Genomic DNA, 13,561 nt, shown 5'->3' on the forward strand with positions numbered 1-13,561 from the left:
AAATTCTGCAGGGGGAGGGGGGCCCGGTGGGGCCTAGTTATGCCCCTGGGCACATGTGTACTGCAGCACAACTGGCGAGATTGTGGAGGACAGCGAGGGACGCAACAGGGGGAGTACATAGGGCTGGAGGAAGCCCCAGGTAGGTATAAATGCTGATCTGCTTGTCTCAGGTTTCCTTAAATCTAACGTAAAGCTACAACTCCCAGCATGCCCTTCTCACAACAGACCCACATGGTCCTGCCCATACAAGATCCACCTCCTTACCAGAATCCAATTGGCAGATGCAGCACTGGTGCTCATTGGCTGGTTATATGCTGGGTACACACGTTGAGATTTCCCGCTCGATTTGCGGGATCGACCAGATCGATTCGATTATTTCCAACATGCTTGATTGGATTTCGATTGTTCCTGCCGTCGATTTTGCATACTTCACATGCAAAATCAACGGCAGGAACGATCGAAATCCAATCGAGCATGTTGGAAATAATCCAATCGATCCGGTCAATCCCGCAAATCGAGCGGGGAATCTCAACGTGTGTACTCAGCATAAGACTGAAGTAATCAGTGAGAGAGAAAAACATTTCTATGTGTATGCAAGGTAAAACATAACATCTTCCGGACTCTGTGAGTCTGGCCCTATATAGTAACCCTGATGGGCTTTCTAAAAGATTGGATGCTTACCCTGGGGCTTCCTCCAGCCCCTTGAGCACCGATGCATGCATGTGTATGTATGTATGCCGCGCCGGTGAGCTGGGCGTCGGGGGAGCTGGATGACGGCTCTGAGTTGCTGCAGCTCGGAGGGAGGTGTAATTCGGGATCCGGCAACTGCCCGCTCCGCGCGTTGCTCTGCATATACCTCCTGCAGCTACCACAAGTCAGGCTCGGGGTTACCGCTCTGAGCTGCGGTTTTCCGCCCTGAGCCTGACTCCGGGTTACCGCTAAGGAGGTTAATGACTTATTAGGGTGACAGTTTTGGGGCTGAGCTCTGTACAGACTCTAAGTATTAGCTAGCTATGTGTTAAGGCTGGTGCACACCAGAGCGGTTTTGGAGCGTATTTTAAAACGCTTGCAGGGGGAAACCGCTTGGCTAATGAAAGTGAATGGGACGGTGCACACCAGAGCGGCTCGTTTTTTCCCCAAACACAAACTCGGGGGCTGCAGCATTTTTTAGATTTCTGAGGCGTTTCTGCCTCATTGTAAAGTATAGAAAAGTGGAAAACCGCTCTGAAAAATGCCAGTTCAGAGCGGTTTTCCAGGCGTTTTTGTTACAGAAGCTGTTCAGTAACAGCTTTACTGTAACAATATATGAAATCTATAGCAAAGAAATGAACAGCGCTACTTAAAAACAGATGAGTGCCTACCTGCAAGAGAGTGCAAGCCCCACTTATGGGATAAAATACACACCGAGCATACACATGACCTGTCTACCACTTGGAGGATGTTGGTTTCCTGTAACAGCTTGCATGCAACTTGTTAAGTACTCGTCCCTCCCACTGTCGAAGAAGTCTTTCCTCCATGGGAGGGGACCTAACACTAACTAAATCCTACCTATGCATATGCATAGCCTGGGCGCGCTACCAAGTAAAATTGAAAATTGCGCAAAAAAGTGGGATCAGCGCATCACCAGGCCGCCTCTGAGTGGCTTCTGCTCAGAGATGCGCTGAGCCCCCCCAGAAACTACAAACGCACCTTGAACCCAAACAGAGGCTCTGCATATACACCAAAGGCAAAGCTGTTAAGTGGGAGCAGCTGACCAAACATAAATCAAATTAATACATAGCTGAGCCCCCCTTGCAAAAGAGTGCAAGCAGTGGGAGGGACGAGTACTTAACAAGTTGCATGCAAGCTGTTACAGGAAACCAACATCCTCCAGTGGTAGACAGGTCATGTGTATGCTCGGTGTGTATTTTATCCCATAAGTGGGGCTTGCACCCTTTTGCAGGTAGGCACTCATCTGTTTTTAAGTAGCGCTGTTCATTTCTTTGCTATGTACTAATTTAATTTGTTTTTGGTCAGCTGCTCCCACTTAACAGCCATGCTTTTGGTGTATATGCAGAGCTTCTGTTTGGGTTCAAGGTGCGTTTGTAGTTTCTGGGGGGGCTCAGCGCATCTCTGAGCAGAGGCCATTCGGAGGCGGCCTGGTGATGCGCTGATCCACCTTTTTTGCGCAATATATGAAATCTGCTACACAAAAACGCTCCAAAATGGGCTAGGCATGGTTAGAAAACCTCTCTAAACATGCCTAGAATCGCTCTGAAATCTGCTTCAATAACCTCTAGCGTTAGCAGATCTGCTGGAGATTTTTGGTGTACACGGGGCCTAACATGGAAGGAAAATCATGTGACACTCAGGCTCAGGTGTGGCTCCGCCCACTGGAGAGGGGGAGGGGTTACATGGAGGAGGCAGCCAGGATCCATTGCTAAGCCTCCTGCAGCCAGTATAGCCAAGACCCCTGACCACCCAATCCCCACCCTGACACAAAGCATGGCCAAGCAAGGGGGGAGGAGGGAGCAGAAGAGAGAATCTCCTACTATATGCTGGTCACTGCAGCCATGGCCTGGGTCATATCCGGACACAGCAAGGGCTGGAGAATGGTGTATCTAACATAAATGACTATATAGCAGCACCTCCTCCTATATTGAGGTGATCACTGCAGCCATGGCTGCTGAATGGGGGATGCTTATTGTTATTGTAATGGTTCTTATGCTGGGAATACACAATTAGATTTCTAAGTTGATTTACTTATTTCCGATTTGATTTTCTTATCTTTTCTTAGCAATTTTCATTCACTTCTATGAGAAATTGATTAGAAAATCGAAAATAAGATCGGTCATGTCGTAAATTATCTAATCGGACCATCTCTCTAACACAAAATCTAATGGTGTATTCCCAGCATTACACATGGGCACATATCCTTACAGAGGGTTGTGTCCCTCCTATGTTAGTCAGTCTGCAGTGCAGTGTAATCTCATTACAGAAGCACACCTGATAAGCAGGGCGGTACAATCCTAATGAGGTGTCTGAAGCTCCCCCTGCTGGACACAGTCAGTAAATATTTATATTCATGAGTAATGCTTCCTGTTTATCTGCTTTATAACATTTATATATTTTAAAATGAATCCAGAATATATGAAGAAGATATAGAAATGATTAGTTCCATGTGACATGTTTCTTATCACAGGCAGCTCATTACTGGAAGTAATACAAAGTATAGAGATTATTATCAGATAAAGAAATACAATTATTATAATTTGTCAATAAATGAGGATTTCAGGATATAATGATTCAGGACAGAAACCAGGAATTGTCCCTGGAAATCAGACAGCTAGTAATTACTGGCAGGACAATCAGCCAATCACAATCCTCTCCCTGTGATGTCACCAGTGGGCGGAGCTCTCACACCCCCTGACTCCCCCCAGATATCTTTATATAACTTCCCCTTAAATATATCCCAGCATGGAGGGGCTCGGTGAAGGTGGCAGTGAATGTGTGGAGGTGTCTGATGTGGTGACACAGGTCATAAAAGGAGATCTGCCCGGTCTCACAATCCAGATATATCTTGAATCTAGCACTGTGGATGGGGTCATACAGGGCATAAAAGGAGATCTGCCCGGCCTCATAATCCAGATATATCCTGACTCTATCACTGGGGATCGCATCAGGTAACCGGATCACTTTACTGTCATGTCTCACTGTGTACTGATTATCATCATCCCTGCACAAACCCCAGGACTTGTTATTCTCTCCAATCAGTGACTGACCTCCCCTCCTGTCTATACTGGGGTAACACATCCCGACTGTCCATCTCTCTGATCCCCCAACATCCACTTCCCAGTAATGTCGCCCTGAGGAGAAACTCCGGCTGCTCAACACCTGATCATAATCCTGAAATCTCTCTGGTGTTGCTGGGTGGATCTGCCATGACCAGGATACAGTTTTCCTGTCATCTGATATAAGCAGCATATTAGCAGCTGTGTTTACATCCAGTAATATGTCTGCAGGCTGTATATAGATCCCCCCAGTTACCCCAGACATGATATCAGCCAGTCCTGTGTGTAATGTGTGTGAGATGCCGGCCACATCCAGATCCCCTCCATCATGGAGCTGCTTATCATGTCTGTCCTCCGTGTCACACAAGTCACCTGTGTCTGGTTCCTGTAAGACAGTCAGTGGATCAGTCATGTGACACAGCTCCTCAATGTGACGCATCTTCCTGGACAGCTCCGCCTTCTTTATCTCCAGCTGTCTGATGATGTCATCATAGCATTGTGCCTGCCTCATGATGTCACTCAGGACTCTCTTCTCCAGCTCCTCCAGCCGTCTCCTGAGGTCTCTAAACAGGGCAGTGACTCTCTCTGCTTCACCATCTGCTTTTTCTTGTGCTTTTCTCCTGAGTTCCTCCAGACTCTGGACTCTTTTCTCAGCCTCCTCTGTCTCTGCCATCAGTGTCTGCAGATCATTTCTCAGCTTCTCCTTCTTCTTCTCAGAGGCCTCCTGTAGTGTCTCCACCTGGTGTCCCCGATGTTCTCCAGTCAGAGTGCAGGTTACACAGACACATGAGGCATCCTCAGTGCAGTAATACTTCAGTATTTCCTTATGGACGGAGCATTTCCTGGTCTCCGGGGAGGTGGTGGGGGCACATAAGACGTGTTCTGGTGCCTTGCTGTGGACTCTCAGGTGTTTATCACACATAGAAGCGTCACACATCAGACAGGACATAACAGCAGGTACAGGAGAATCCACACAGTAAGTACAATGGACTCCGGCCTCCTCCTGATCTGGCTGAGTAGACAGGAAACGCCCTGCTATGTTCCTCAGAGCAATGTTCCTGTGTAATCCAGGCCGCTCCTTGTACTTCTCTCTACATTCAGGACAGGAATAACCTGCAGACTCCTCCTGTGAGTCCAGCACACGATCAATACAGACCCGGCAGAAGTTGTGACCACATCTCAGCATTACAGGATCTGTATAAATGGTCAGACAGACGGGACACTCCAGCTCCTCGCTCAGATCAGCAGACGCCATCGCTGGCAGCAGGAGATCGGAATCCAGAACAACCAGTTACTTATTATTTGCCTTGGGGAGGGGCTGAGTATTTTGGGTGGCAGCACAGAGACATACTGGATTACACTCCCACCGAACAGCACTAGCTTCCTGGTCTAAACTGGGACACAGTCTGCATGGAGTTTGCATATTGTCCTCCTATGATAGGGACTATGGCAAGGATTACACTGTGCGCCCTTCTCAGGGATTGTCAGTAACATGACTATACACTGGGACTATCTATATATATAATAGACTAAGGGCCTGTTTCCACTACACGCAGATTCTGCATGCAGAAAACTGACTCCAATGAATGCCTATGGGAAATCTGCATCAGAAAAATCGCGTTCAGTGGAAACAGGCCCATAGACATTCATTGGAGTCAGTTTTCTGCATGCAGAATCTGTGTGTAGTGGAAACAGGCCCTTAGTGCCTCAACCTTCAAACAAGAAGAAGAAGTACTTTGCATGAGAAAATTTATGCGTGATCAAACACCAAGTTTAAGGCCTCTTTTCCACGGACTGTTGAGCTGTGTGCTCAGCAAGCAGTTACCAGGCAGCAGTGAGCAGATACCAGGCAGCAGTGAGCAGTTACCAGGCAGCAGCAAGCAGTTACCAGGCAGCAGCAAGCAGTTACCAGGCAGCAGCGAGCAGATACCAGGCAGCAGCAAGCAGTTACCAGGCAGCAGCAAGCAGTTACCAGGCAGCAGCAAGCAGTTACCAGGCAGCAGCAAGCAGTTACCAGGCAGCAGCAAGCAGTTACCAGGCAGCAGCAAGCAGTTACCAGGCAGCAGCAAGCAGTTACCAGGCAGCAGCAAGCAGTTACCAGGCAGCAGCAAGCAGTTACCAGGCAGCAGCAAGCAGTTACCAGGCAGCAGCAAGCAGTTACCAGGCAGCAGCAAGCAGTTACCAGGCAGCAGCAAGCAGTTACCAGGCAGCAGCAAGCAGTTACCAGGCAGCAGCAAGCAGTTACCAGGCAGCAGCAAGCAGTTACCAGGCAGCAGCAAGCAATTACCAGGCAGCAGCAAGCAGTTACCAGGCAGCAGCAAGCAGTTACCAGGCAGCAGTGAGCAGTTGTGAGAGTTTGAGAGGCATTTCACTGCCTATCAACAGTCCATGGAAAAAGGCCTTACCCTAGCAAGTCTGACATTGCAAATCTGGCCTAATTGGCTATTCATGAGGCAATGCTCATGCAAATGCATGCACAAACCAATACCACAAAGCAGTCACCCTGCTACATGCTACATTAGCACTATCCGGCTTAGTGCACACCAGAGCGGTTCGGCAGCGTTTTGCAATCCGCTTGCGGCTGCGGATACGCTTGGGTAATGTATTTCAATGGGCTGGTGCACACCAGAGCGGGAGGCGTTTTGCTGAAACGCATACTCCCGGGGTGAGGCATTTTTTGGATTGCGGAGGCGTTTCTGCCTCCAATGTAAAGTATAGGAAAAACGCAAACCGCTCTGAAAAACGGCAGTTCAGAGCGGTTTTGCAGGCGTTTTTGTTACAGAAGCTGTTCAGTAACAGCTTTACTGTAACAACATATGAAATCTACTACACCAAAAACACTTTACAAAACCGCAAAATGCTAGCTGAAACGCTACAGAAAAATAAGAAAAAGCGTTTCAAAATCTGCTAGCATTTTGCGGATCTGCTAGCAGTTTTTGGTGTGCTCCAGGCCTCCAGGAGCGCCATGGGGAGGATTCCCAATGCCCCCTTTTTATACAACTGGGGGGACCGCAGGGTCCCAGGCTCTCTCACTGCCTGGAAACCACAGCGGCACCCCGGAGGGGGAGGCTGGGTGGCGCGGACGACCCCCCCCAAGTGTGGCCAGCGCTGGGGAGAGCCGTCTGCACCCACCTCCCAATATTAAAAACAGGCACTTACCTTAACGTCTATTGCGTTCTGCTACATGCGCATTAATTTGGGGGCACCACATGAGAAAGGAGAGAAGCATGGGTCACCCCGAGCTTTAGAGCTCGGGGCTGGCTCACATACAGCACTCCAGAGGGGGGGGGAGGACAGGCGCACTCACTCCAGGGTTCACACCACCGGAGCAAGCCATCCACCGCGTACATGTGAATTTGGCGCTGGTACACTTGGGCGCAGGATACAGCTGTTATATGGCTGGTCCTGCTTCTGCACAAGTCCGGGGCGTTTTAATTACTATTCCCCCTCCAGGCCGCCATGGATAGTGGGGGAATGAAATAATTCGGCTTCCAGCGATTGCTGGAGGCCGGATTATTGTGTTTTTTAAGCAACTTCGGCTCCGTCTTCTGACGGAGCCGACCTTCCTCACTGAGCGCCGCTATAGACTGATTCCCATTAGGGCCCGTTTCCACTATCGCGAATCTGCATGCGTTTCCTGCATGCAGATTCGCACAGCCAATACAAGTGGATGGGCCTGTTTCCACTTGTCAGTTTTGCTGTGCGTTTTTCTGTGCAGGATTTTTCTGCACGGCAGAGCCCTCTGAATTCGCCTGCGTGTGGAATGCAGGCGAATCGCACACAATGTATTTAATAGGGAAATCGCATGCGTTTTTCCCATGCGTTTTTTGCCGCGAATTCGCATGCGAATTCGCATAGGTACCAATGTAAATTTACACAGGCAGTGACATGGTTAAAATCGCATATACACTCACCTATGCGAATTCGCATGCGAATTCGCGGCAAAAAACGCATGGGAAATCGCATCCGCATGCGATTTCGTCAGCGGTGGAATCCGCACCGCAATAGTGGAAACGAGCCCTTACAGTCTATGGCGGCGCTGGCTGCGCCCAAAGTTAGCAGCGCTGAAAAGCACTGCTCCGCATCCACCACCTGCCTCCAAAGGATACAAACTGCACAAAATGCTTTCCATGAGAAAATTAATGCGCATGTAGCAGAACGCAATGGACGTTAAGGTAAGTGGCTGTTTTTAATATTAGGAGGTGGGTGCGGACGGCTCTCCCCAGCGCTGGCCACGCTTGGGGGGGGGGGGCGGCTGCGCGACCCAGCCTCCCACTCCGGGGTGCCGCTGTGGTTCCCAGGCAGCGAGAGAGCACTTTGCGGTATTGGTTTTTGGACCCTGCATAGTTTGGCATGCGAAAGCAAATGCATATTTGCATAAGCATTGCCTCATGAATAGCCAATTAGGCCGGATTTGAAAAGCCAGACTTGCTAGGGTTAAACTTGGTGTTTGAGCACGCAAAATTTTTCTCATGGAAAGCATTTTTTGCAGTTGTATCCTTTGGAGGCAGGTGGTGGGTGGCTTGCTCTGGTGGTGTGAACCCTGGAGTGAGTGCGCCTGTCCTCCCCCCACCCCGGAGTGCTGTATGTGAGCCAGCCCTGAGCTCTAAAGCTCGGGGTGACCCATGCTTCACTCCTTTCTCATGTGGTGCCGCCAAGTTAATGTGCATGTTGCAGAACGCAACGGATGTTAAAGTAAGTGCCCGTTTTTAATATTGGGAGGTGGGTGCGGTTGGCTCTCCCCGGCGCTGACCACACTTGGGGGGGGCAGCTGCGCCACCCAGCCTCCCCCTCCGGGGTGCCGCTGTGGTTCCCAGGCAGTGAGAGAGTCTGGGACCCCGCAGTCCCCCGGTTGTATGGGGGCATTCGGAATCCTCCCCGTGGCGCTCCTGGATAGTGCTAATGTAGCATGAACTAATTCCCGCAGGGCGATCGCTTTGCGGTATTGGTTTTTGGACCCTGCATAGTTTGGCATGCGAAAGCAAATGCATATTTGCATGAGCATTGCCTCATGAATAGCCAATTAGGCCGGATTTGAAAAGCCAGACTTGCTAGGGTTAAACTTGGTGTTTGAGCACGCATACATTTTCTCATGGAAAGCCTACTTCTTCTTGCTTCAAGGTTGAGGCACGTACTCTATTAGATAGATAGATGCGGCGTATGCTACGACGCGGGTTGGCTAGTAGAATATAATTATGCTAGGATTACATTGTAAACTCCTCTGAGGACAGTCAGTGACATAACTATGTACTCTGCAAAAGTGCTGCAGAAGATGTCAGTGCTATATAAATACATAATAATAATATGGTAGGACATTAGACTATGACTATGGTAGGATTAGATTGTGAGCTCTTCTGAGGTCAGTCAGTGACATGACTATGCACTCTGTAATGTGCTGCAGGAGATGTCAGTGCTATATAAATACATAACAATATTATGGTAGGACATTAGACTATGACTATGGTAGGATTAGAGTGTGAGCTCCTCTGAGGACAGTCAGTGACATGACTATGTACTCTGTAAACTGCTGCAGAAGATGTCAGTGCTATATAAATACATAATAATAATATGGTAGGACATTAGACTATGACTATAGTAGGATTAGATTGTGGGCTCCTCTGAGGACAGTCAGTGACATGACTATGTACTCTGTAATGTGCTGCAGAAGATGTCAGTGCTATATAAATACATAATAATAATATGGTAGGACATTAGACTATGACTATAGTAGGATTAGATTGTGGGCTCCTCTGAGGACAGTCAGTGACATGACTATGTACTCTGTAATGTGCTGCAGAAGAAGTCAGTGCTATATAAATACATAATAATATTATGGTAGGACATTAGACTATGACTATGGTAGGATTAGAGTGTGAGCTCCTCTGAGGACAGTCAGTGACATGACTATGTACTCTGTAAACTGCTGCAGAAGATGTCAGTGCTATATAAATACATAATAATAATAATATGGTAGGACATTAGACTATGGCTATGGTAGGATTAGATTGTGAGCTCTTCTGAGGACATTCAGTGACATGACTATGTACTCTGTAATGTGCTGCAGAAGATGTCAGTGCAATATAAAAACATAATAATAATATGGTAGGACATTAGACTATGACTATGGTAGGATTAGAGTGTGAGCTCCTCTGAGGGCAGTCAGTGACATGACTATATACTCTGTACAGTGCTGCAGAAGATGTCACTGCTATATAAATACATAATAATAACCTTAGATTTACATTAATATTTCTCAGAAATACATCAGTGGTGTGCACAGATATCATGGTTCTAGGTGTGCAGGGATTTTGCTCTTGGCAATGATCCATGTATTGTTAGATTTGGTGATGTGAGGAGACAAAAAAGATCTACTTCCTCCAGCTCCCGGCAGCCAATATGTCCCTCACTGCAGCTCCTGGCAGCTTCCAGCTGGTGGTCCTTGAGTCCCCTCCATTGCAGATGCCGACCTCGCCAGTTTGGCATCTTCTGCACCTGCACGAGCGCCGCTCGCGGTTGCGCTCATGCGGACTGGAGTGTTCTGCGCGACCCTCAGCGGGCTGGAGGAAGCCCCGGGTAAATAGATTTTATTTTCATATTGCTCGGACCTTCCCGTTTAGGTTAGGAACACACTAAGCAGAAATATGCTAGCACTGCATAAAACGTTTCTGCCGGCCATGAAAATCTATGGGCTTCATGTAAAAATGCATATATGTGCATTTTACAGCATGCATTTTTTAAAACTTGCTGCATAATTTTCAAAAACACATGTTAATTGCGCATAACGTAACGCAGAGGAATGTGTTTTTACATGCTTTTCTGATGCATTTTTTTTAAACACGAGTATTTTTACTCCATTGATTAGGGAAAATAAAAAAAAACACAAACACACCAAAAACTCATGAAACCGCAAACAGGAAACAGGAACGCACACAAAAACACACCAAAGCAGAAAATGAAAAACGCACAGTACAGGAAGCGCATGGTGTTCTGCACTGCCTTGTGCGCTCCCGACCTCCGGCCTTCCAGAAAAAGACCCTGACAGCATCCCTCCTGGTCATTGTAAGGTATGTCACCCTAACCTCCACGGATGGGCCCCCCTCTATGGCTGGGGGCAGCTGTCAGGGAACACCAGGTGTCCCGCTCTCCAATGACCAGACATCCTCCAAAAGGAGGACATGTCCTCTTTTTTAGCATGGCTTCCTCTGTCCTCCAAACACTCCAAAAGTTCATTAAAACCTCCTTTCACAGAATCAGAATCAGAGTTGACTGCATTTTACTTATGACATATGTGATATACATATGAGATATGAGATGCATATGAGATATACTGAGATTGAGCAGACTTCGGCTTCCGTTACCAGGTTATCACTATTTATAACCTTAAGAAGTGGGAGCGTGGCAACACTGCTTATATTCTAGTTCCATCCGACAGCGCAACTAACCAATACTTGTTGTAAAATGTCAAATGAAAAAGAAACAGAAATGTCTAAAACAGAGAAGTTGCAAGTTTTCTGATTGTCACTCAAAAGACAAAATGTCCATGTTTTGAGGCAGGACGAAGAGAAACTGTCACGTATGGCATTTGTACTAACCAGAGATGGATTAAGATGTAAGGGGACCCTAGGCAAGTCGGTTAGATCTGCCACCCCTTTGTGGTGCCTTTGGTAAGCTGAAGTGGAGAGAGGTCAAAGAAGGAAGCAGGTGGGCCTCTTGACACCGTTTAGACCTCCGGCACTTGCCTAGGTTGCCTGGTGAATGATCCTGCTCTGATGGTAACCGTGGAGTTGGAGTTATTTGGTCATACAGTATTTGTTCCTTTCTAACGGTCTCTGTCCTCCTTTTTAGCCGACCCCATCTGGTCACCCTACGATAGACACCGTGGATCGACACTTGCTGGCCCAGAGACTCCAGACTAATTTTTTTTTTTTCACATTTCCGAGGGTTTCATTGTGAGTAAATTATTTGGCTTTTGGAAGGGAGCCCTCCTGCGTATTATTTTATGCATTTTTGGCAAGAAGCCAATCAGGCAATTTGTTCATATTTTGGCCACAACGGTTCGTATTTTTCTTAAGGTGGCCACACAGGATACAATAAAATGATCCGATTTCATACAGTAATTCAATAAAAACGATCGTATCTCTCGAAAAAAATCGAAAACTTTTTTTTTCATTCGACTGAAAAATCCGATCAGCCACAAAATCAAATTCCATTTACCCACTGCTCTGTGTTTATTATGCAGTCTGCAACCTGACCCTGCAGTGCAAGCATTCCAATATAATCATAAATGTGTCTGCTGTAATAAAGCTTATCTCACTCAGCCTGGCTCTATTTGGTACATTGCCAACAAGTGGGAAGCTGGTCATCTCCCCTTCCCTCATTCCTGCCTCTGATTGGCTGAGGGCAGTTCAGTGTGACAGAAGGCTGAAATACAATTTATGCTGTGCTCACATGTGTTTACAAAGCAAGCTAGATATGACAGTGCAGTTTCTAAGAGAAGAAAAAAAAAAAGAGTACTGGAGGAAATGACATCCGGATTGGCTTCAGTCAGAGGCAGTAAAGATGGAAATTGCCTGGAACTGTTTTCTCTTTATTTACCATTTACAATTCTGTGAAATCAAAATGTGGACCATACAATACATCTGTTATGCAAGTGGAACAAGTATCTATCTACATTTATTTGTGTTTTTTTTTCCTGGGATGGTATGGCTGTTCCGGGGTCCGGCACACGGCTGTTCTGCACAGGTGCTCGGCTATAATGAGATCAGCTGGGTCCCCCCCATGTCCCTCATTCAGGACGGCATCTCGGTGACTCACATATTACCACCTGAGCGCTGTACTGGAATCCCTCCATTACTCTCCCTCACCCATGAGCATGCAACAAGGCAGGTATAAAGAGAAGCCTCGTATTAGTACGGCACAAGAACAGGCCTCCAGCGAGAGCGGGATTCCTCCCAGAGTTCCAGTCACACAGGGTCGCTTTATGGAGGATGGCTGCTGTGAAGGGTTGGAGTGGGACGCGGGGAAGGGACAGAACCGCTCACAGGTCTTCACTGCATGCAGCATGTGGCAATGGCTTAAAGCACCTTATTCTATTCCCTTTTTCTCCTTGGACATCATTTTTCATCTCTTGTTTAAAATAACTTTTCAGTTCTCTGTAATTGAAAAAGTATTAAACAGTAGATGAAATAGTAATATCAAAATTGTTCTGTACTGTACTTTCTTATTTTCTTGCTTGCTGGTGGCTTAAAGAACAAGTGACACCCATGCTAACCTAGAAATAAATACTACTTCTACTTAGGCCACATACAGACATCAGACCATAGTCTTTGGAAAATGAAAGATCACAGACCAATCTTACCACCCTTCCTGTAGTATAAGAGCCATACTCTACACAGTCTTTTCTATGGAGCTGAACTCCACATCAGGAAAAAATCTTGGCAAGATGCTGCACACACAGATGCTGTACAGACACAAAAGATCAGTATCTGCAAAAGATCTGTTCCTGCCAAAAATCCATTCCTGCAAATTGCAATGATAGTCTATGAGATCTGCAGATCATCATACACACATGATTTAACTGACATTCATCTGCAGATCAGATCCACCAGGATGGATTTTCAGATCTGCAGATCTGCAGATGAATGTCAGTTAAATCATGTGTGTATGATGATCTGCAGATCTCATAGACTATCATTGCAATTTGCAGGAATGGATTTTTGGCAGGAACAGATCTTTTGCAGATACTGATCTTTTGTGTCTGTACAGCATCTGTGTGTGCAGCATCTTGCCAA

The 13,561-nt window shown here is 47.0% G+C and overlaps 2 protein-coding genes across 12 annotated transcripts in view; both read right to left on the minus strand.

Moving 5' to 3' along the window:
• The window catches only part of IQSEC1 (IQ motif and Sec7 domain ArfGEF 1), a 1,051,066-nt gene that overhangs the window by 236,395 nt on the left and 801,110 nt on the right, over positions 1–13,561 (minus strand). The window lies entirely within an intron of this gene.
• LOC137531857 (E3 ubiquitin-protein ligase TRIM11-like) lies at positions 2,848–5,026 on the minus strand. The gene has a single exon (XM_068251836.1). It carries the CDS (start codon positions 5,023–5,025, stop codon positions 3,397–3,399), a length of 1,629 nt encoding a protein of 542 aa, XP_068107937.1. The 5' UTR covers position 5,026; the 3' UTR covers positions 2,848–3,396.

The sequence above is a fragment of the Hyperolius riggenbachi genome, chromosome 9 (genome assembly GCF_040937935.1).
Source record: "Hyperolius riggenbachi isolate aHypRig1 chromosome 9, aHypRig1.pri, whole genome shotgun sequence".
NCBI lineage: Eukaryota > Metazoa > Chordata > Amphibia > Anura > Hyperoliidae > Hyperolius > Hyperolius riggenbachi.